Source organism: Megascapheus bottae, chromosome 10 (genome assembly GCF_031878675.1).
Source record: "Megascapheus bottae isolate mThoBot1 chromosome 10, mThoBot2.hap1, whole genome shotgun sequence".
NCBI lineage: Eukaryota > Metazoa > Chordata > Mammalia > Rodentia > Geomyidae > Megascapheus > Megascapheus bottae.
Window position 1 is genome coordinate 25,489,376 of NC_143518.1, and position 24,043 is coordinate 25,513,418.

Sequence of the window (24,043 nt, forward strand, 5' to 3'; positions counted from 1 at the left end):
TAAAATAAACATTTACATTGTTAGTATATATTTTTAATGCTTCTTCTGAACTAATTCTTTTTTTTTTTTTGCCAGTCCTAGGACTTGAACACAGGGTTTGAGTACTGTACTTGGGTTTTCTTAAGGCTAGAGCTCTACCACTTGAGCCACAGCACCATTTCCAGCTTTTTCTGTGTGTGGTACCAAGGAATCCAACTTGGACCTTCGTGCATGCTAAGCAAGCACTCTACCAGTAGGCCAAACTTCTAACCCCGCCCCCCACTTCTGTCTTGTATTTTTAACCAAACCACTATAGTTCTGTGTCAGAGCTCAGGGCTTCTCTAACAGATATATGGAAAAAGTAAATGACAACCTCCCTCCAGTCAAAATGGTGATTAACAAAATTACTGAAGATATCAAGCACTGGTGAGGATGTGGGGGAGGGGGGAAGAAATTAGCATCACCATTATAAAGAGCAGTATGGAAGTTCCTCAAAAAATTAAAAATAGAACTGCTAAATGAGCCAGCAGTCAGTGAATATGCATCCAAAGGAACTGAAATCAGTATGTTAAGGAGACATCTGCAGTGCCATGTTCCTTGCACCACTACTCACAAGAGCTAAAAAGAAGAAACAGTGCAAATGTCTTTCAATTAATGAATGGATATATACAGAACATATATACAATATATTCAGCTTTAAAAAAATCCTAGAATTGGAAATTAGGTTTAATGAAATAAACCATGCACAGGAAGACAAATACAACTAATGATCTCCCTACTATATAGAATCTAAGCAAGCTGATCTTATAGAAATTGAGTAAATGGTGGTTACCAGAAACTAGGAAGACTACAGATAGAGAAGAATGAGTGGTAAGTTGCATTTAGGTAAAAGAAGTCCTGGGATGCTGTTGACTTGTAAGGTGCCTATAGAGAATGACAATGTACTATGCTAAAACAAAGAAATCTAATTGAGTTGTTTTCTTTGAGTGTGTGTGTGTATGTGTGTGTGTGTGTGTGTGTTGGTTGTGGGGCTTGAACTCTGGGCCTGGGTACTGTCCCTGAGCTCTTCAGCTCAAGGCTATCTCTCTACCACTTAAGCCACAGTGTCACTTCCAGTTTTCTGGTGGTTAACTGGAGATAAGAGTCACAAGGACTTCATGTGCCAGGCTGGCTTTGAATCATGATTCTCAGATCTCAGCTTCCTGAGTAGCTAGGATTACAGGTGTGAGCCACTAGTGTCCAGCTGTTTTGTTTTTTTAACAGAAAGAAATGATAGGTGTTTCAGGAGGTAGATACACATAATCAATTTAAGCATCAGACAATATAACATGCATTGAAACACCACATTAAACTCCATCAATATGCTTTTATGATCAGTTAATTAAAAAAATTAAACAAGGGTAAAAAGAATAGAGCTTCTCTAATACTTCAGTCTGATAGAAATCCTATGGCATTATCATCATGGTTGCAGTATTATTTTTATTTATTTATTTTGGTTGGTCATGGGTTTGAACTCTGGGTCTGGGCACCCTGGTTGGCTTTGAGCTACCATCCTCAGATGTGAGCCTCCTGAGTACCTTGGATTACAAGCATGAGCCACGGCGCCCAGCTGCAGCGTTATTTTTGTTTGTTTTGTTTTGTTGAGAATATGGTTTCTAAACCAGCTTAAAGTCCTTGCATTGACTTTTTGCTTTTGGTGTCCATCCTGCCACAGTCTGGATTCAAACTATGATACTCATATCTCAGCCTCCTGAGTAGCTAGGATTACAAATATGAGTTACTGGCTCTTGTTTTCACTTTTTTCTCTTTTGCCAGTCCTGGGCCTTGAACTCAGGGCCTGAGCACTGTCTTTGGGCTTTCTCAAAGGCTAGAGCTCTACCACTTGAGCCATAGCACCACTTCTGGCTTTTTTTTTTTAAATGTATGTGGTACCCAGGAATCAAACCTGAGTCTTCATGCATGCTAAGCAAGCACTCTATCACTAGGCCAAACTCTTGCCCTGTTTTGACTTTTAGTAGTACAATAGGATTTCTTATTCAGTTGGGCATTTTTTAAATGTAATACTAGCTTCTCTAACTAGTTAACCATCATTTAAATGTCTGTTAGCAAAACCTAAAATCTCATTCACTAGGTTTTCAAAATACAATGGCATCATGTAAGTAATAAAATCCAACTACTTCATCTAGCTTACAAGCTTCTGCATCATAGCTTGGCCTATATTTTCTTCCCAGGCTCATTTCTTACCATTGAGCCCTAGGCTCACAATGCTCTAACCACACTGACTCCTCTGTTCTTCCATATATCGTAGGCTCACAATGCTCTAACCACACTGACTCCTCTGTTCTTCCATATATCAAGTTTACTATTTGGGGCCTCTCAGGTTTCTTTGTTCTGAGACACTATTTTCCCCTGATTCTCTCATAGAGGTCATTTGGATCTCAAATAGTACCAGTGGGCTCCTTACTGACTACTCAAAGTAAAGATTCTAATTAACCACCTGACTAATTTGACGACATTTAATTTTGTCTCATTACTAGCTGGTAAGTGGTACTGCTAGCTAATATTTGTGTTATCTCTTCCTACTGTAAGATTCACGATATTTATCACTTAATGTTTGTTCATACCTAGATTCCCAGTGCCAAAAATATAACAGTGCATAGATGCAGATCAATGAAGATTTGGGGTTGATTATTAAAACCAAATAAAAGTAAAGGTGACTAAAAGAAAGCTATACAAAAAACTAGAGAGGTATTTTCAATCATTATGTGAAGTCATGATTTTATTAATGATTATTAAAAATCAATATCCTACAATATCAACTATTCCTTATGATATCTTTTTTTTTTTTTTTGCCAGTCCTGGGCCTGGGCTCAGGGCCTGAGCACTGCCCCTGGATTTTCTCAAGGCTAGGGCTCTACCACTTGAGCCACAGCACCACTTCTGGCTTTTTGCTACATATGTGGTACCGAGGAATTGAACCTGGGTCTTCGTGCATGCTAGGCAAGCACTCTACCACTAGGCCAAACTCCCGGCCCCTCCTTATAATATCTTTTATGAAAAGATCGTTGGGATTTACTCACAAATCAACACTACCCTTACTGTCAAATGTAGAAAGATTAGTTTTCAAAATCTGAAACAGTATTAATTTACTTATAACATCTTGTTGAAAGTTAATTTCCTTTTACTTCAGGATTTTGAATAGGGCTGGATATATAGGTCAGAGTGTAACCTAGTATGTATAAAGACACTGGGTTTTATCCTCAGTAGAGTGTGTGTGCATGCACATGTGCACACCCATGTACACGTGCTTTGAAAAAGGAATAGTAATAGTATGTATATATTTCTTATTATGTGCTAATTATTCTAAATAATATATATGTACGTATTATATCTATCTATCTATCTATCTATCTATCTATCTATCTATCTATCTATCTATCTATCCATCTATCTATCTATTTCTATATATCTTCTATGGAAGATACTAACCTGACTTCACTCTGACAGATGAAAAAATGATTTTCAAAGCCAATGAGGGATGAGGTGAGGTGGGAATTTTTTTTTTTGGTTGGTTGTGGGGCTTGAATTCTGGGCTTGGGTGCTATCCACGAGCTCTTCAGCCCAAGGATAGTGCTCTAAGACTTGAGCTACAGTACCACTTCCAGTTTTCTGGTGGTTAATTGGGAGACAAGAGTCTTATGGACTTTTGGTGCCCTATCTGGTTTTCAGTCGTGATCCTTAGATCTCAGCCTCCTGACTAGCCAGGATTATAGGTCGGAGCCACCAGCACCTGGATATGAGATAGTTTGGCTTCAGATCTTCTAGTAAGTTCTATTATACCATCTCAACTCACAAGATGCTTTTCAATCAGTTTTTCTCTGAAGGAATCTGGAGTTGTGATTTAGTGTGGCAACATAACTCTCTGCATATGGCAGTATTGTAAATTTGGTGCCACAGGGCAGCAATATTCTGCCCTGGGAATGAGGTAGTTGAGGACTCAGGAACAGAAAGATAAATAAAGGAGATGCAAAGGAAGAAGTTAATTAGATGGCAAGAGACAAGGAGAATGGCTGTCAGCGACAGAGAAGCACCACCTCTGCTCCCAAGCTCAAAGCCTACTCTTGTATATAAAGAAACACACTGTGCTGTCCACATGATAAATTCTTTTTCTCTTGAAGATAACATAAGACTTTACTCCTCCTCCTCATAAGAATCTTAACTCACCCAGCTGATAAGCTAAATGAAAGAAGATTTGGTTCCCTGAACTAATCTGAAATTGATAAAATAATGCCAAAATATGTGCATGCTAAATAAATACTTTTTAAAGCAATCAGTAACTACTTTTAAAATGGATAAATTTTAACTGGTTTCATAATGCTTTCTTCTATTAATTTTGAAATGTATACTCCATTGATTTTATTGTTTGTCCCATCTATGGTTATATGTATTTGCTCTGAATGTTGTTTTTAATTTTTGCTTGCTTAATGAAATCTATGTGCCAAAGCAATAAGGAGGAAGTACTTACAGAATGCTTACCCACATTCCCCATTTATAGAACAGAAAAGCAGTAGTTGCCAGAAACAGCTCCCTTTCTCTGCTGATACAGTGCTATTTTGGTGTCTGTCAGTTAAGGATATCTATCCATTGCCCAGTATAGCCATGTGTCATCTGGCTAATTGGCTTTTGTTGCAAGACAACGTTCTTACCATTGATCAATTATTTTACAGAAATACTGATCTTACATTTCTAAATGCCAACTATTATAAAAGCCAAGTAGGCTTTCCTTCCTTCCCTCCCTCCCTCCCTCCCTCCCTCTTTCCTTCGTTCCTTCCTTCCTTCCTTCCTTCCTTCCTTCCTTCCTTCCTTCCTTCCTTCCTTTTATTTTTCCTCTACTGGAGATTAAATCTAGGGCCTTTTGAATGCAAGGTGTTTTTTGTTTATTTTTTTTAACCATCTGAGCCATACCTCATAGTTTCATGCCTTGCCTTAAAATTTTTTATTTAGGTGAAGTCTTACTAACTTTGCCTGGGTATAGAACTTGTGATCCTTCTGCTTCTGTCTCCCAAGTAGCTGGAATGACAAGTGTGCAGCACCCCACCAGGCTCTCTATTGTATTCTCGATACCTAACTTTTACATCAATACCAAAACAAGCTTCCAGTCTGACAAAGTAGGAAGTTTACATTAGTTTTCAACATTATCTCAATCATTACTCTTTACACATGCAGCAATGGTTTCTTCCTAAGTAATATGAATTTATCTACTATAAGTAATCAGCATGTGTGGCTTTCTTTTCCTTTTCCTTTCTTTTGTGCCTGACATGGGACTTGAAGTCAGAGCCTAGGCCCTGTCCCTGAGCCTTTCTGCTCAAGGCTAGATCTCTACCACTTGAGTCACAGATCTGCTTGTAGCTTTTTTTGGTTATTGGAGATAAGAGTTTCATGGACTTTCCTCACCAGGATGGCTCTGAACTGTGATCCTCAGATCTCAACCTCCTCAGTAGCAAAAATTAATCCTTGCTGGCTTAATTACTTTATTCATGCTGTCAAACTGTCAGGTATCTAAGTACAGGCACTTGACAACTCTTTTTACCTTAATTTTTCATTTTTCCTACAAGTGCTTGATATGTGGCTCAAGTATAGAACACCTGTCTAGATAATGCAGGGCCCTGACTCCAGCCTCCAGGACCGGAAACAAAAATTTCCCATTGGCATCGTGGCTCTGCCCACTCATTCCACAACACTGTTTTAGTAATGATCCCATCTGTTTTGCAGGTGCTTTGGCCCATACACATTGCCTCCTGTTGGTTCCACATTGACTTTTAGTCCTTCAGACATACAATTTTCTATATCATTTTCAGAGAAGAAATTCCACATTGCCTTTTAGTCCTGAATTTAGATATACAATTTTCTATACCATCTCAGAGATGAGCCTTCTATTCCTATAAGATTGATATCCTTAAAGTGTGTTTCCTAATCAGAGTAAGGTACCAGGGTGACCCACACTAGAATACTTTCTCCTTCCCTTTTAGTGCCTTATCTACTCACCCCACTCCTTCCTTTAGACTTCCTCCAAACACTGAACAGTTCTCCCTTGTGAGAAAGGGAGAGAACTAGTAAGAGCTTTCATTGTGTTAAGTATTTTATGTGTTCTTATTTAATACCTACAGTAATCTAATGAGCTAATACTCTTGTTTTCCTCGTTTCACAGATGAGGAAACTGGAGCACAGTGAAACTAAGCCAGTCTCTGAAAAGTAGTAGTTATAAAACTTGAACCAGGGACCAAGTTACTGTATAGCCTTCCTCCTTCCACTCTAGTTATCAATCTGTCCATTTTTATACAAACAGGCTCCCTGTTCAGAAAGTCTTACTTCTTCTGGCTGGCAAGCAACTAGTAGGCCTTTAAAGCCAAACTCTTGCTTTGTTTTGAAGATTATTTCTCACTTTTAAACTCATGATAATTATTCTCCAGTTGGTTCTATTCTACACTGGCAAATAGCACCCTCAAAATATTGCTTTTGCTTCTCTCCCTTACATTTTTGTAGAGTGGTGCATTCTACTTATGCCCAGCATATTATACTAAACCAATATTATGCACCAATACTGGGGCTTCAACTCAGGCCTTTGTGTTTTCCTTGTCTGGTGCTCTAACACATGAGCCATAGTTCCAATTTCATCTTTTTGCTGGCTAACTGGAGATAGACAGTTTCTTGGGTGTTTCTGTCAGGGATACCTTCTGAAATTTGAGGATTTCAGTATCTAATATTACAGGTGTAAGCCACCAGCACCTAGCTCCTTTACAGGTTTTTGGAGATAAAGAGATGAAGTAACTCACCAGAATAGAAACTGACATTTAACTTGAACTATTAAGCTTACCAGAGCATGCATTGGTTATTAGATTTGTTCACTATTATATACATTAAATCATGTATTTTTAATTTTAAATACACACATTTCAAAGCCTCCTTTGTAACTCAATATATTTAACTGGTATATTTTTCCTTTATGTATACTAGCCAGGTACAAAAATAACTGAAATTGGGTAATATGGAATATGCCTGTCATCTATATCAATTGCTAAGGCAGGAGAAAAGCTACAGACTAGAAATTTAAGGCTAGTTCAACACTATACTGAGACCTCTATCTCAAAGGAAGAAAAAAAAACACCAAAACTACCCACAAATATAACTGAGACCTCTATCTCAAAAGAAAGAACACCAAAGCTACCCATTAATATAACTGGAAATGTCAACAGAGGTGGTAGACAGGAAAGTTAACCTGTCAAGAAGCCCTGATAGGAACTTTCAGAATTTGTTCTTAAGTGCTTCTTGTCTGAGCACATCAAGTTAAATATAGAGATATTTTGTATGGCCTTGGCATGGTATAAAGAAAACTTAATGTTCTCATCACAATTCAACACTTATCAATAGTTGTATGTCATATACATCGCCAATCCCTGAGTCTTTGCAGATATTTCATCCATAATTATGCAATATGTATCTCTAAATGATCATTTAAATAGAACCATGTATTGTCCAAAATTAAATAGCTCCATTAAGTAACTAATTAGTGGCCAAATTTCTCCCAATTATCTTACAGATTTTTTTATAGCTCAAATTATCAGCTAAACAGGTTGATACAGTTCATCTAGTTAAGATGTCTAACAAGTCTTTTTAAACTGATTTATGGGTTGATCTCTTATTTTTTGTCATTGCAATTTTCTGCTTAAGAAAAAAATAAAACCTGTCATTTTTTTTCAGGTTCCTGTGCCTTAAACAGAGAATTAGAGTTTCATACTGGTAAGGTTTGGTTGTTAGGATGAACTTTTTCATGCTGTTGTTTCAATGAGTTTTATTAAATATAATGAAAAAGTTATTACAACTATGGTCATGAAAGCTTGCTTAGAAGGTATAAATCACTATCTTTAACTTACTAACCATCATAATGAGTGTCTATATAGAGAAAAAAGTAACCAATAGTTGAAAGAAATTTATTTTTCTAGTATCCTAGGACATGCAAAAGAAGACTTGGAGAACAGTAAAAAGCCTTTTCACAAATATTAAATATAAATTAAAATTATACTGTAAGTTATTTCCAGAATAGTTCTTTATGGCAACAATTTAAAGCACTGAACTTTTTAAGTAGCTCAATTCACTGTTAGAGATATTTTACTTCAAGGAGATTGAACTGTTATGTATGGAAATTAAATAGTCTTACCTAATAATTATGTATATACAAACTAACAAAAACTTGGGATAAAGTAATATTCAGCCTTATAAAAATCATTTCAATCTCATTATATATGAAAATGTTAGTCTAAAATTTAATATGCACTACTGATTGTACAAGAGTCTTTCATTATGCAAACAAGCCATTGAAAACCTGTGGATTTTGCTGTATCCTGTAACACAAAGCCAACATCAATCCTTCTATTTTAATTCCAGGAAGCGCTGCCTCAACTACTACAGGAGAAAATCACATCAAAAAGAAAACAATCGCAGTGTAGTGTGCAAGGCACTACCTACCATGGATCTGGGCTTGCTGATGGCCACCAGACTAGTGAGGAAGTCTTCATCGTGCAGCTGGCTGAAAACATGGGCATCATAGGCTACCATAATGGAGATTTCTTCCATCATCTTGCCAGCTGCTTTTCCACAGCAGCAGCTGCTGCTCCAGCTCCAGACCAAACTATCCAAGGAAAACTCCTACTGCAGCTCAGTGCCAATACATACACCCACCTGAGTTGGAGGGCGCTGAGTATCAAAAATTCAAAAAGAAGGGCCGGGAGTTTGGCCTAGTGGTAGAGTGCTTGCCTAGCATGCATGAAGACCCAGGTTCAATTTCTCGGTACCACATACATAGAAAAAAAAAAGCTGGAAGTGGTGCTGAGGCTGAAATGGTAGAGCTCTAGCCTTGAGAAAGTCCAAGGACAGTGCTCAGACCCTGAGCTTAAGCCCAGGACTAGCAAAAAAAAAAAAAAAAAAAAATTCAAAAAGAAAAAAGTGAAAAAGCAGCTGCTACCACAGGCTTATCTAGCAATTCATCCCCAGTAGAAAACTAAAGGAGATCTCTTATCTATGCAGGAAGTATACACTGTCAACATCTGCATTCTTGACACAGCAGATGGAAAAATTCAGTTCTTTGGAACACTTCTTTAAACTTCAAAAAATAAAAATAGAGAAGTTTCTTAACTTATAGCCTATTATCAAGCTCCTCTAAAATAAAAAACACAGAAAGTTGATTTATGTGATGTTCTTGAGATTACAAATTTTTCTAATACTTCATCTTCTTCACTATTACTATATGAAGATTCTTCTTGGTGAAAAGTAGATTTCCTTAATGATCTCAATGTTTATTTTTTTCATGTTCTTAGAAAATGAACAGAAGACACGCATTTTAATTTCTCAGAATTTATAGAATTCTTGGTGAAGTAAGTTAATCTCCTGAAGTATGGAAAAAATTCTTTTTCCCTCTTAGTATTTCTGTTAAAAGAAGAAGTACCAAAATATAAAAAAATAAAATAATTTATTTGGGTCAATAACATCAAGTAGTAATCACTTCTCTTTCTTACAGTAAAAAGACAAGTACCTTAAACGGAACTTTATGTTGCTATTCTGTAACCTGTACATGAGACTTGTTTATAAACTGCTTCTCTCCTCTAGATGAATGTTCTCTTCACCTTTTAAATTTAAGGCTGAAAGTTTATTTTTAATTATTCAATCAGCAGGTAATAGATTGCTGTGAACAATTTGCTGGTGCCCTAGCTTCTAGGTACAGTTGGGCATGGTAAATAATAATGCATGTTTCAAGATAAAGAGTTTGGACGCTTCCCACAATTACCAGTTTTTTTTTTTTTCCAGGTTCTCAGGCTATATCAATTGCCAGGGTAAATTATGTATGCTAACTTTACTGAAAACAACTAAGTGAAAACAAAGTTCCTTAATGTTCCAACATTCCTAAAACATCCTTTAAGCAATATTGCTAATTCTAATATTTCATTATTCAATTTTCCAAATTCCCTGTTTTTTTTTTTAAAGGTAGCTAACATGACAGTACTATGAAGAATATTTTCTGTTTAGGACTAGAAGTCAATTTGGCAATGTATGGCTAAAACCAATAGAAACACAGCTGCTGGATGGAATTTTTAGTAAGCAGCAGGATTATGTTGTTTAAATGCTCGCTTTTCAGAAACTAAGTAAAAATACTCAGAATGATATGTACAGAATCTATTTTCTTGCATATTCCTAAAGTATCTTCATTTTCCATAAATTCACATGAATGATTAATTAGTTAGTACCTTGAGCCATTTAAGTGTGATTAGGAAGGCTGTGCAATTTCTATAAGTAGAGCAGATTATAAGCTTCCCCACAGAGAAGGCAAAAAAATCTATTGCTAAGAAACAAGAATGTCTAATAAGCTTAAACAAAAAAACCCACAGTATTTTAAATAAATTCTCAAGATTAAGAAAGCTTAAGTTTGATCCTTGTTGAAGTTAGTAAAGTATTTTTACATCATTCCCCTCTGAAGCTTTGGATTCAAAGAATCATTTGCATTAAAAAATCCCACAAAAATTTATTTCAAAGCTGACTTCCCAAGTAAAAAGTAAATGATAATCTGGAATCAAAGTATTATAATGCATACAGGGAGTTCATACCTTCTTTTTATCTTTTAAAAGATACTGTGAACTTCTTCAAATATTCACTAGCACCAGAAGATTTCAGATGTATTTTCCAGAACGTTTTTCTAGACGTAAAAGCAATTCCTCTTGCTTTCATATTCTTCCTTTGGTACGCTGACTCAGTGCTTCCACACACTGCTATCTGAACAAGGTGCACTGACAAAGACACCTGTTGTGAGAGGTAAACTTCCCACAATGCTTTACTCCCAGCTGGCAACCACCCAGGGGCAAACAAGAATTATGACCTGCATTTGAGCAGCTGCGTATGTGCCTAGGGAGAGCACATTCAGGGGAACAATAAGTAATCCTGGTTAAGAACACTTTAACCAAGAAAAAGCTCCAGTGAAGTCAATGCCAAAGCAGTACATAGAAGTGCCGCATATTAAATTCATAAAATCTTTAAGACCTCAGAATATAAGAACATTTTAGAAACATAACCAAAGATAAAGCTTTTACATAAACAGAACTTCAAGCCCTTTTAGAGTTTTACCAAAGTATATTCTTAAAAGCTTCTGAGTTACTACCTTTACATGTTCCAACTCACTGAATTAACTAGAACTAATATTTCATTTCACTAACATTCTACTTCTAAGTCCAAGAGAGTTTCTATTTTAGCAATGTGCACACATTTTCTTGAGCAAGATCTTAATTTTTTGTCATTTAAAAATTATAAGGTACTTTCATAATCTAAGAGGGAAAAACTTAAAGTTTTTTCTTTACACAATTAAATATATGCATGCAGTTCCAGCAAAAAGTATGCTCTTTGAAAACTGCTGATCTCTTAAAAAAATTGTTCCTGTGTTGACTTTTTCTTTGTTCCTAAATACATTCTCTACAGCATCAGAAATAACACGTATACCCTCTCAAACTTCAACAGATTTTGTACACTGTCTTGTTTACACTTCCTAGCAGGCAAGACATCCTTCCTACTCACCCTTAAACCTGGATTGAGACCCACTGATCTGTCAGAGTTGTTTATACCTGTGTTCTTGCAGTTTTCTACTTAGTATCATGCAGCGGCACTGAAAAGATTCTCTCTCTCTCTCTCTCTCTCTCTCTCTCTCTCTCTCTCTCTCTCTCTCTCTCTCTCACACACACACACACACACACACACACACACACACACACAGTGGAAAGTTACTTTAGATTAAGATCAACAGCGTACATTACCCCTATATAGCCACAATTTAGACTGGGTATTAAATAGACTTATGCCTTCCCAGTAGCCAAACTGATGTCCCCAGCTGGAGCAGGAACTAGTTAGTCCACTGTCTCAAGAAAAATCATTTAACCTTCCTAGGTTTCAGTTTCCTCTTGGTCATGTAAATTGAGGACAGACTTGATCAGTGGTTTTCACCCATGTAACCTATTTCTTTTCTATTAAATAGGCCGACTGGAGAATTGTGAATGCAAGAATCCCTTTTAGGGGCCGGGAGTTTGGCCTAGTGGTTAAAGTGCTTGCCTAGCATGCATGAAGACCCAGGTTCGATTCCTCGGTACCACATACATAGAAAAAAGCCGGAAGTGGTGCTGAGGCTCAAGTGGTAGAGCTCTAGCCTTGAGAAAGTCCAAGGACAGTGGCCAGGACTGGCAAAAAAAAAAAAAAAAGAATCCCTTTTAAATCTGTATATGAATAAAAATAAAGAGTAGCATTAATTCAAGATAATAGGAAATAAAATTCTTCCAAGATTGCTGTGTCTCTAGAATGCATTCTACACTTTCCACTTGATATTTTCTAATATCACCATTTTGCCTAAAAGAGTATTCACAGTATAATATGAAACTATACTTTTCATTACTTACATTACCATTTCAGTCTTTGTATTCAGAGGCCAAATGAACTATAAAGTAATTCTTTTTATATATATATTTTATTGTAATTAATAAAAGGGTTACATGATATTTGCCAGATAGAAGGTGCATTAATTCACATACATTGATACCCTTTCACATGTCTTGGTACCCATTACCCTTACCCCCAACCCCTATAAAGTAATTCTTAAACCTTTTCAAATCTTTTAAGATAAGGTATTTTTATAAATAAAATGCATGTAATAATTTTAAACTTATTTTACTGAAAGAGTAATTAAACTTATTCCGGTTGCTAATTTTAGTTCACCAATCATCTTTCCTGGACAACAACAGTACTGCGTGTGCACGTGTGTGTGTGTGTGTGTGTGTGTGTGTGTGTGTGTGTGTGTGTGTGTGGTGTATGAATGTGATAAGACTTTGAACTCAAGTCTTCACATTTTGTAGTTAGGCATTATACCCCTTGAGTTACACCTCCAAATCAGGACTGTACTTTTTAAAGAAAAACATACTTCATTTTGATTGGCTAACATATATCTTGGTTTTCAGAAAGCATGTATACTCGTGTCAAATTTACAAAGAACCAAAACAACAATCAAAAAAAGTCTGAATAGTGCCGGGAGTTTAGCTTAGTAGTAGAGTGCTTGCCTAGCATGCACGAAGACCTGGGCTAGAGTCCTTGGTACCATATATATAGCAAAAAGCCAGAAATGGTGCTGTGACTCAAGTGGTAGAGCTCTAACCTTGAGAAAGTCCAAGGACAGTGCCCAGGCCCTGAGTTGAAGGCCCAGGACTGGCAAAAAAAAGAAGTCTGAATAAGATTTGGACATTTTTCATTTTCTGTAATGTCTTCAAATACAAGAAAAATAAAACAGTTTCACTGTGGGAAATATTTTGTTATCCATCAAAACAGAAGACATATTAAAAATGATCTCATCTCAATAAAATAAGTATTTCAGCAAAAGACTATGAAGATGCTCTCCCCGTGTCTCAGGCTCAACCTGTTGAACATTTTCATCATGACAACTATAAAATCAGGACCAATTTGAACAAGGACAAAGCAACAGGACAGAAATATAAGCTAGAGGGCAAAAAGGTCTCAGACAGAACTCTGAAGAAACTCTGCTCCTCCTCTTTGATGACCCTTACCTAATCATTTAAGAGCATCCTTGCAAGTGCTCCAAAAGAACAACCCAAATGTTCATTAAGTGTTCATGAATCATGAAATGTGTATAGGGTTAACAGAGAAATAAGGAACTATAAGGAAGACAAAATTCTAAGTAGTTTTTTTTTTATCACAGAAAACCAATATTCTCAGCACGTTTTTTTTTTTAAATCTACACTTAAGAGTACACATTATAAAACTGTGGGACACTAAATGGGAGGACAAAAGATGAAAGATGTGAATGAGAAACCCTAGAAGTAACAAAAGAAGAATACTTTTCAGAATATTTTAGATTTTGGAGCAACCTGGTAATACCCACTAAGTTTTTGCAACGAGAAAAGAAAAAGTACAAAGATAAGTGAAATCTTAGTTTTCTTTCAAAGGTAATAAAACCATTGCTGTTGTTCTGAATTCTAGCCATTCAAGTTATTATCTTTCCTGTCAGTGCTACCAATTACTTGGCAAATTTAAAACCTTAGAAAATAGGGATTAAAAAAAGAAATTTACAATATTGAACTAAGAAAAGAATATGAATGGGATAAATCTTGGCCCAACAAGTATACTAGACAGCTTCCTGTCTCATTTGTATCCAGACAAAGAAGATTTGAAATTCTGCCCATTCGGCTTTTCACCTCAATTATATAATATGAAAACCCAAAACCAACATATTCAAATTAAATTTGGTCCTAAGCATTCACTGTTGCTATCATCCAAAATGAAGATAGTTTCAGACATATTCATAAACATGAAGTACATTTCACTTTTATACTTGGTAGTATAAAAATGAATTCTACTTATAAATAACTTTACCTTAATTTCTAAAACATTCAGTGATTATGTAGGACATCTTGTTAAAAACCAAATCAAAGTGTTCCACGTGTCAAATTATATCCCTTTTTTTCTCATAATCAGAATGTAAAGGGTGTTAGAGGTTCACTGAAGAGCTCATTCACTGTCTCAAGGTCTCTCAGCCTGGTTGATGGTTGACTCTATTTCAACTGGGTCCTTGGGTATTAACATTAGATAATATACAAGCAGATTAGGCAGTCACCTGGCTATAGTCTTGCAGTTAAAATTTAACACATTTGACTGGATGTGGTACTGCATGACTGTAATCTTAGCATTTGGTGGAGGCAGGAACATCATGAGTTTGAGGCCAGTGTGGGCTACATATTAAGTTCCAGACCTGCCAGAACCACAATTTTTTTTTTACATTTTGAATTTTTTATTAAGCAATTGTTAAAAGGTGTTGTAATTCAATGTATCAGTTGAAGAATGCAAGTTATCTTGGTCAATGTCACCCCTTCCATGGTTCTTTTCCATCACATTTCTGGTTTATACTGTGCCTAAAAGGGGCTGGGGACTAAACAAAGAAGTTTCATAAAGCATTGTGATTTCCCTTTTGTAGGATAGAAAACTAAGAAAAAAGAGCTTACTGGTATCCAAAAGGTGTTGAGCTCTGTTCTATTTGATCCTAAAGCTATATGCATGCCACTGTATTCTACAATCTCTTGTGCATGCCTTGAGTAGAAAATAGTGATGTTTCACTTTCCCTTGAAATGAATGGAGGAATGATTCAATGGCCTCCTGAATCATAAGCAAGACGATATCCTTCTAGCTTATTTGCTAACTTGAATTACATAACTCTAGGATCCACAAATTTAGAACAAACAAAAAGATTATTATTAAAAAGATCAGAATTCTATTAATTGTGAACCACAATTTTTTGAAGAGGAATCCACCATTTGCAAAAGGCTTATAATGTATATATGAGAGGATTACAGAATAATAAAAATTATACCTTTATTATTAGAAATTTTAGTAAATATGTTATAAAATATATAGTAAATAATATATTTAACTTATACATTATATACTACATTTGCTATATATTATGCAATACATTATTATAACATTTATTATATATTTTGCAATTATAACAATAGCTAGGAGTTTAATACTCCCTGCCTTAGACATTTAATAATTTTGTGCATTCTTTTTCTTATTTAAAATAATAGCAATTGAAGTCAGTTGTGGCAGTACATATTTGTAATCCAAATGTTCAGGAAGCTGAGGCAGGTGGACTGAGTTCAAGGGCTACCTAGCAAGACATTATCTCAAAAGAACAACAGCAAAAAGGCTAATATATTTAACTAGTAATATGTCCTAGACATAGAACCTAATTTAATCTTTTGAATACATTAAAATAATCTCTTGCTGGTTATTTTGTTTGTTTTTGTTTTTTGTTTTTGGCCAGTTCTGGGGCTTGAACTCAAGACCTGAGCAATGTCTTTGGGCCTTCCTCAAGGCTAGCACTATACCACTTCAGTCACGTCACCACTTCTGGCTTTTTCTGTGTATGTAGTACTGAGGAATTAAACCCAGGGCTTCATGCATGCTAGGCAAGCACTCTATCACTAGTCCATGCTCCTGGCCCTAAAATGATCCCTTTTTTAGAAGAGCTAACTAAACTGTGAAGACTTTCTATGATTTAACCCAATTCTAAAAACAAAAAAAGAACTACTATGATTAAAAAGAAGAAAGTAGGTATTTCTGGCTCCTGTATATATACACCTTCACCACTAAATAGTGATAGAAGTGGAAGTTTAGTGGTACACATCTGAAGTCCCAGCACTTAGGATATGGAGAGAAGAGGCTCATGCGGCCAGCCTGACCAACATGGGAAGATCTTGTCTTGAAAAGCTAAGAACTGAGATTTTAGCTCAATGACAGAGTAATTACCTGTCATATACCAGGCCCTGAGTTTGATCCCCAGGACAGGTGCACACGCACACACACACACACACACACACACACACACACACACACACACACACACATCAGAACCTCCATCGAAATGAGCCAAGTGCAAGACACTACTTATTCTCAGTCTCACACACAGATATACACTATAGAATACAAAAAAAGGGCCTATGCCTGTCAAGTAGTACAGTAAGTGGTACAGTATTATGAAAAAATGAAGTCCTTCTGCAAACAACTACTTTCTGAAAAGATGGATTAAAAATTACTTTCTTACAGGGAAAATGAAACTAACCTGGCCAAAGTGGTGAGTTAGCACTGGACACAATTCAAGAAAAAGTTTCAAAGAAAGATTTGTATAAGTTTGAGGTAGATTTCATATATGTCATATAGGTCCAAGGGCAGTCCTGCAAGACTCCAGGGTTTGCATGCTTTTAGCCTCTATATTTTTCCATCCAGTGGGAAGTATATAATTAATGTTTAAAATACAGGCTCCAGAGTTTGCTATAACTTGATCTGATATTTTACTTTGCCAGAAGTTGAGAAATGGAAAAAAAGCACATCATTTGATAAATGGAAAAAGTAAATGTGGAACATATATACACTAAATACAATTCTGTCACACAACAAAAGAGATCATTACATTAAATATGTACCACATAATCAAACTCATATATTAACTGAAAAAGATGATTTCATAGAAGTTGAAAGTAGAATGGTAAGAGATTAGAAAAGTGACAAATGATTATTATTTAGATAGGAATAAGAAATCTGGGGGCAGTGTTACACATAAGGATGACTTCAGATTTCAAATACCAAGAACAAAAGATTTTAAATGTTTTTATCATAAAGAAAAGTGATAGATCTGGGTGCCAGTGACTCATGTCTATAATCGTAGTTACTCTGGAGATCTGAGGATCTCCAGAGATCTGAGATCTGAGGATCAAGGTTTGAGGCCAGCCCAGGCAGATAAGTCTGTAAGATCTTATCTCCAATCAACCATTAGAAAACAGAATGTGCTGCTTCAAGTGGTAGAATGCTAGCCTTGAGCAGATGAGCTTAGAGACAGTGCCTAGGCCTTGAGTCCAAGTCCCATGACTGACAGAAAAAAAAAAGTGATAAATATTTAAAATGTTTAGTCTCCTTTAAGCATTATATGATGTATACACATTTATAAATATATGTATCAAACCATCACGTGACACTTAATTAATACTTATTATATATAATATATAACATAATATTTATGAAGTATCAGTTTTTAAAAAAACAGCAAAATAATAAATAAATCAAGTAAGGAAAAATAAAAGATGTTACTCATACCAATAATCTACCAGTTTTCCCTAAGCTACCTCAACACTATTTTATTTCAGAGCAATTTGAAAATTTACATGAGTCCTGTCAGAAATAATGAAGATAGGCTAGAGGAGGTGAAGGCTTGATAATAGGGTTGGGAAGCAATATCCAGTAACTTGCTGTCCTCACTAGCTTCTTAACTACAATGAAAGCAGACCTGAATAAATTAACTCTTATTAAATGGAGCAACTGATACAAGAATAGGAAACAAAGACAGTATTTATTATATAGTGATATTCATCTGTTGTAACCTGATCAACAAAAACACCATTACTATGGACAATCATGTGGCAATAAATAATCCTTCTTTATAATTGCATTGCAAAAAGATTTTCCACTGTTCATTTGTATCTTACAATCAAAAGAAATATCCTATGAGGCAGCTTATCTTGAACTTTAGACCTGCAAATTGTATATTTGGTGGTCCATCTCATTTTAAAGACCATAAGGAATTTGAATTGGGGGCAGATGGGGTAGGAGAAAAGCAACACACACTTACGACCTATAGTGCTGGATCCAAGGGAGCTATAATTACTTTAGTACAACACTAAGGGCTGGTTTTATTATCCCATTTTATAGAAGAAACTATCTGCCTTAGTAACTTCAGTAACTTAATGCCACACCAATAGTAAAGTAGGTATGACAAAAACTGAAAAATGTGATTATAAAAGCTCAGGGATTTTTTTCCCCTGCTTTTACATCAGACTAGATTCACATTCAATTCACTGTGTGCATACGTGTTGCTCCTGGAACCTATCCCTGACCTGTTTTGCTCAAGAATGGCTAAGGCTCTATCACTTGAGCCACAAGTGGCTTTTGGTGTTTAATTGCAGGTAAGAGTCTAATGGACTTTCTTGCCTTAGCTGGATTTAAGTCTCAATACTCAAATCTCAAATCTCACTATGATTACAGGAAGGAATCAATGGTGCCTGGCTCAATTCTCTCTCTCTCTCTCTCTCTCTCTCTCTCTCTCTCTCTCTCTCTCTCTCTCTCTCTCTCTCTCTCTCTCTGTCTCTCTTTTTTCTCTCTCTCTCCCCCTCCTTCCCTCCTTTCCTCTCTCTCTCTCCCTCCCCCTCACTCTGTCTCTTTCTCTCTCGATGTCTCACTCTCTCTCTGTCTCTCTGTCTTTGTCTCTGTCTCTCTCTGTCTCTGTCCCTCTCTGTCTCTGTCTCTCTCTCTCTCGCTCTGTCTCTCTTTTTTCTCTCTCTCTCCCCCTCCTTCCCTCCTTTTCTCTCTCTCTCTCCCTCCCCCTCACTCTGTCTCTTTCTCTCTCGGTGTCTCACTCTCTCTCTGTCTCTCTGTCTTTGTCTCTGTCTCTCTCTGTCTCTCTGTCTCTCTCTCTCTCTCTCTCTCTCTCTCTCTCTCTCTCTCTCTCTCTCTCTCTTTCTCTCTCTCTCTCTTTCTCTCTCTCGTCCTAGGAGCTTGAATACTGGGCACTGTCCCACGGAACTTCTTTTGCTCAAAGTTAGAGCTCTACCACTTGAGCCACAGTTCCACTTTTGGCTTTTGCCGAGAAGTTTATTAAAGACAAGAGTCTCAGGAACTTTCCTGCCTGGGCTTGCTTCAAACAACAAACTTTGGATCTCAGCCTCGTAAGTAGCTAGGATTACAGGTGTGAGCCACCAGCACCTGGCTTCAATTCTCTTTTTACTAGTACATTTCATAAAATAGAAGCTTATACATTTCCAAAGCTGTGCTCTATATTTTTCTTCTCTTTACATTTTGCTATTGATATTAGTCTGTGCTATATGTATTGAAGTGGCATTCTTTGAAAGTCCTGTCCTAGTGGTTTTTCAGTGATGCTAACAACTGGCATTATGTTCACTTTCTTTAAGAGTCAATGTTTAATTGTTTAATTGGCTGGTAATAAAATGATAAAATATAAAAGTGGTCATAGTAGCAGTGGCAAAGCCAACAACATTTAAGTTTCATTCATTTGAATGTCAGTTTATTTTTATGTTAAATCTAAAATACTTATTTATTTATTTATTTATTGCCAGTCTTGGGGGCTTGAACTCAGGGCCTGGGCACTATCCTTGGGTTTTCTCAAGGCTAACACTCTACCTCTTGAGTCACAGTACCACTTTTGGCTTTTTCTGTTTAAGTGGTAATGGGGAATTGAACCTAGGGCTTTGTGCATGTTAGGCAAGCACTCTACCACTAAGCCTCACTCTCAGCCCCCTAAAATATTTTCTATAGGAACACGTATAGACATAGGGGGAGGATAGGAGAAAAAAGAGAAATTATAAAGATCAAATGTTCAACACTTGCATATTGGCACATCTTTCTATTCATCTCCCAATTTCTTAAAAACACATATTTCTTAAAAAGATCATTTTTGGCTAGTACTGGTACCTTATACCTATAATCCCAGCTAGTCATGAGTCTGAGATCTAAGGATCATGGTTCAAACCTAGCTGGGCAGAAAAGTCCATGAGATTCTTATCTCTAATAAACTACCCAAAGTGAGAAGTAGAGTTGTGGTGAGTTCAAGCCACAATATGGCAAGATAGATAGATAGATAGACAGACAGACAGACAGATAGAAGCATACACTGCTTACCCTTCCTTTCTTTCTCTCTTCTTTCCTTCCTTCCATTTTTTCCCTTTCCTTTTCTCCCTCTCCCTTCCTTCCTTCCATTTTTTTTCCTATCTCCCTTTCTTTCACAGTGCTGAGTATCTAATTCAGGAGCCATTGCATGCTTGGCAAGTGCTCTTCCACAGAACCACATCCCCAGATCACACACTCTAGTTTCATCAGTTAACAGACTACATACATCTTTAAGCTCAACTATAGCTGACCTACCTTGTTCTCTTCACATATGAACTAACATAAATAAGATGTGATCACAGGATATATAATCTTACAGACTAAACTTTATAAATGAGTGCGATATTTGTTAAGTATATGTGAACTATTCTTTTGATAGTAATAGCTATCATTAACTGAAAGATGTGCTTTTAGAAAGCACATATTTTTAAAATTAATATTCCATGGAAGGTATTCTATTAAAAATATACCTCTAATATATGTTGCAAAATATTATCTCAAAAGTGCTTCCTATAAAAGAAAGTAAGCTATAAATTTACCCACAGCATCATTGTAAGTTCTCTTTGCAAACACAGCTTTCTTTCTAACTACCCTTAGCTCAGACGAGTCCTTTGAGACACTTGTCAAATAACCTAAAATAAAACTGTTAGAAGTAATATCAATTGCTTCAATTAAACATCTAATAAATGTCCTCATCTAATACTTCAGTATATATATCCTCTTAAAAAAGTAGTTGAGCATTAAAGAGCCAATATTACAGAATTCTATATCCAATTAATTAGATGTTTCGATATTTAGCATGTTATCATGGGGTAGGGGACTCATAGAAAAGAACAGATGATGAACAGAGCAATGTTGCTGAGATATTAAAGGGAACAGATATGTTCATGTCTTACGCACTGTTTTTGTTTGTTTTTCTTTTTGCCACACACAACCTATGCTAACTACAAAAATGCAGACATGAGAATTCAAAGTGAAATGACTTCCTCTTGATTTTAACAATCAACACACACACATATGCATTCTAAATAAGACCCTATTTTAAATAAATAAGAAGGCTTTACAAAGAATAGTCCTAGTAGTTATTGAGACAGTTGCTAAGCAATGTCCTTTTTTGAAGGGCTGCATAAAATTAACAGGCTTCAGGAAAAGATAAATTGAATGAAAAAATCAAGAACTACAGAAAGGGAAAAAGTAATAACTTCCTAATTAGGTTATAAGAATTTTAGTGGCTTCAGCAACAGTAGTTAAGCATTTGGTTTTCCACTAGTACTAAAGAACATGGTACTTTCACACATTGATATTTTAATTTCACCTCTGTACTCAAAAAGCCTAATTATTCAGAATACTCCAAATGAAATCAGACCCAATTACTATTACTAACAGTGATATCCACACATCTCTTTCTTTAGCAGTATTTTCCTCACAGTACCAGTTTCATTATGACCTGGTTTGTGCTTTAAAATAACTTACTGAAACATAAAATTATAAAGCTAATGAAGCTAGGGCTTCATAATGCTATTTACAAATTACTAGGTCTCTAATCTTGGTGAAGGCATTAAGAATACACAATGGGAAAATAAAAGACAATCTCTTTAATAAGTGGTGCTGAATCTTAATGTATAAAAGAATAAAACTGAATTATTAACTGTGCCAAAACAAAAATTAAATTGAAATGGATTAAAAACATTATATATATGTAGACCTGAAACCACAGTTTCTAAAAGGAAACATAGGGGAAAGCTCTTTACACTGATCCTGACAATGATTGATTCTGTGCCCCATGACAACAAATAGGTGGAGTATATTAAACTAAAAAGCTCTGCAAAAGAAAGAAATAGCACAATGAAAAGGAAATTGCAAATCATATTATCAGACATTAATAATCAAAATATATAAGAAAGTTATATGACAACAGAAAGCAAGCAATGGAAATATCCCAACTGTAAAAGAATCAAAGGACTCAGGCATTTTCTCAAAGAAGACTCAATATTACTAGTCATCAGAGGGTAGCAGAGAAAAGAGAGATACTTGTCAGTAGGTACAAATTTTTAGTGCTGACGTTAAGTCCCAAAGAACAGGATAGTGAGTATAACCAGTACTCTACTACTATATTTTGAAATTTGCTAAATAAATCCTAAGTAATAATCCTGAGTAAATCCTAACACACATACTTTTCTTTTTCTTCAGACAGGGTCTCTGTATGTAGTTCAGGCTGGCTTGAAATTTACCATGTAGCCCAAGCTGGCTTTCAATTCCTGATTCTCCTACCTCTCTTACCTCAGACTTATGAGTGCTGGGATTGCAAGTATGTACCATTATTAGGTTGGGCTAATCATGTTCTCATCTCCCTCTCTATTGCTATCATTAATTGTGTATTAAACAACACAATATAGAAGTTACTGAGACCAGCTGTAACAGATGAGTCAAGAAAAGAACCTACATTTATGATGAATATAATGAGAAGATTGTAATCATGTAACTAGGATTTATATTATTTTTGCAACCAGTATTCCATGTGACCTTAGAGAGTGGCATCTTATTTTTATTTTAAAACAGTAATATTAGGCTAAATGATAGGTCAAGTCTAATTTGACTTAACTCTTCTTTGAAGTATACTGCTATGTAGGAACTGTCATATGTGAAATAATTAGTCAATCTCCTATCATCTTTCCTGTTTTATTTTTTTTTTACCTGGGCACCGTGGCTCATGCCCGTAATCCTACCTACTCAGGAAGCTGAGATCTGAGGATTGCGATTCAAAACCAGCCCAGGAACTAAAAGATCATGAGACTCATATCTCCAATTAATCACTAGAAAATGGGAAGTGGGGCTGTGGCTCCAGAGGTAGGGCAGTAGCCTTGAGCTGAAGAGCTCAGGGACAGCACCCAGGCCCAGAGCTCAAGCCCCATGGCCCATAAAAAGAAACAAAACAAACAACAAAAAACCCTCTTCTTATTAACACTGAGTTTTTACATCATATTTCAAATGTCATGTTCTACAAACAAGTATTCAAGAAAAAATCTCTATATGCAATCAATCATTGGCACATAAATTTAAGAACATAATTAAAATTAAGCTGAGTCTTTGGCATAGATGCATATCCATCTATATATGAATATATGTCCATAGAATATATATCTCATCATAGACATATGTCTATATAGATATATTTATATCTCCAAATTCATATCTATGACCTGGAGTACCTGAATACTGAGTCATTGCTCTTGTATTGTTTAGATCTAATACCTACATATTAAGGAGACCATGCACCTTTTGTTCTTCTGGTATTGGCTTATCTCACTCCATATGATTTGATCTAGGTTCCATCCACTTCCCAGCAAATGCCATTATTTTACCTTGTCTGGTGGCTTTGTAAAACTCCATTGTATATATGTACCACAGGTTTTGTTTTGTTTTTTTTTGCCTGTCATGGGGTCTGAACTCAGGGCCTGAGCACTAACTTTGGGCTTTCTCAAGGCTAGAACTGTATGTATCACTTGAGCCATAGCACCACTTCCAGCTTTTTTTTTTTCTATGTATGTGGTACCGGGAATTGAACCCAGGTCTTCGTGAATGCTAGGCAAACACTCTTACCATCCCAGTTTGTTTGTTTGTTTACTGTGGTTCATGAAGCTTGAACTCGGCCTAGGCACTGTCCCTACCTTTGAGCCAAGCCCCACTTCCCATTTTCTAGAGGTTAATTGGAGATAAGAGTCTCAAGTCTTTTTGTGCCCCGGCAAGT

The 24,043-nt window shown here is 36.1% G+C and overlaps 1 protein-coding gene across 5 annotated transcripts in view; it reads right to left on the reverse strand.

The window, feature by feature from the left end:
- Positions 1-24,043, reverse strand: part of Rabgap1l (RAB GTPase activating protein 1 like) — a 452,094-nt gene that overhangs the window by 66,417 nt on the left and 361,634 nt on the right. Inside the window, exon 1 of one of the 5 annotated variants that reach the window (XM_090340392.1) lies at positions 8,503-8,880. The exons of the other annotated variants lie outside the window; for them this stretch is intronic. Within the exon in view, the coding sequence (XP_090196518.1) occupies positions 8,503-8,613 (111 nt within the window). The 5' untranslated portion in view covers positions 8,614-8,880. Of the gene's footprint in view, positions 1-8,502; positions 8,881-24,043 lie in introns of those variants that run through there. 5 annotated transcript variants of the gene reach the window in all.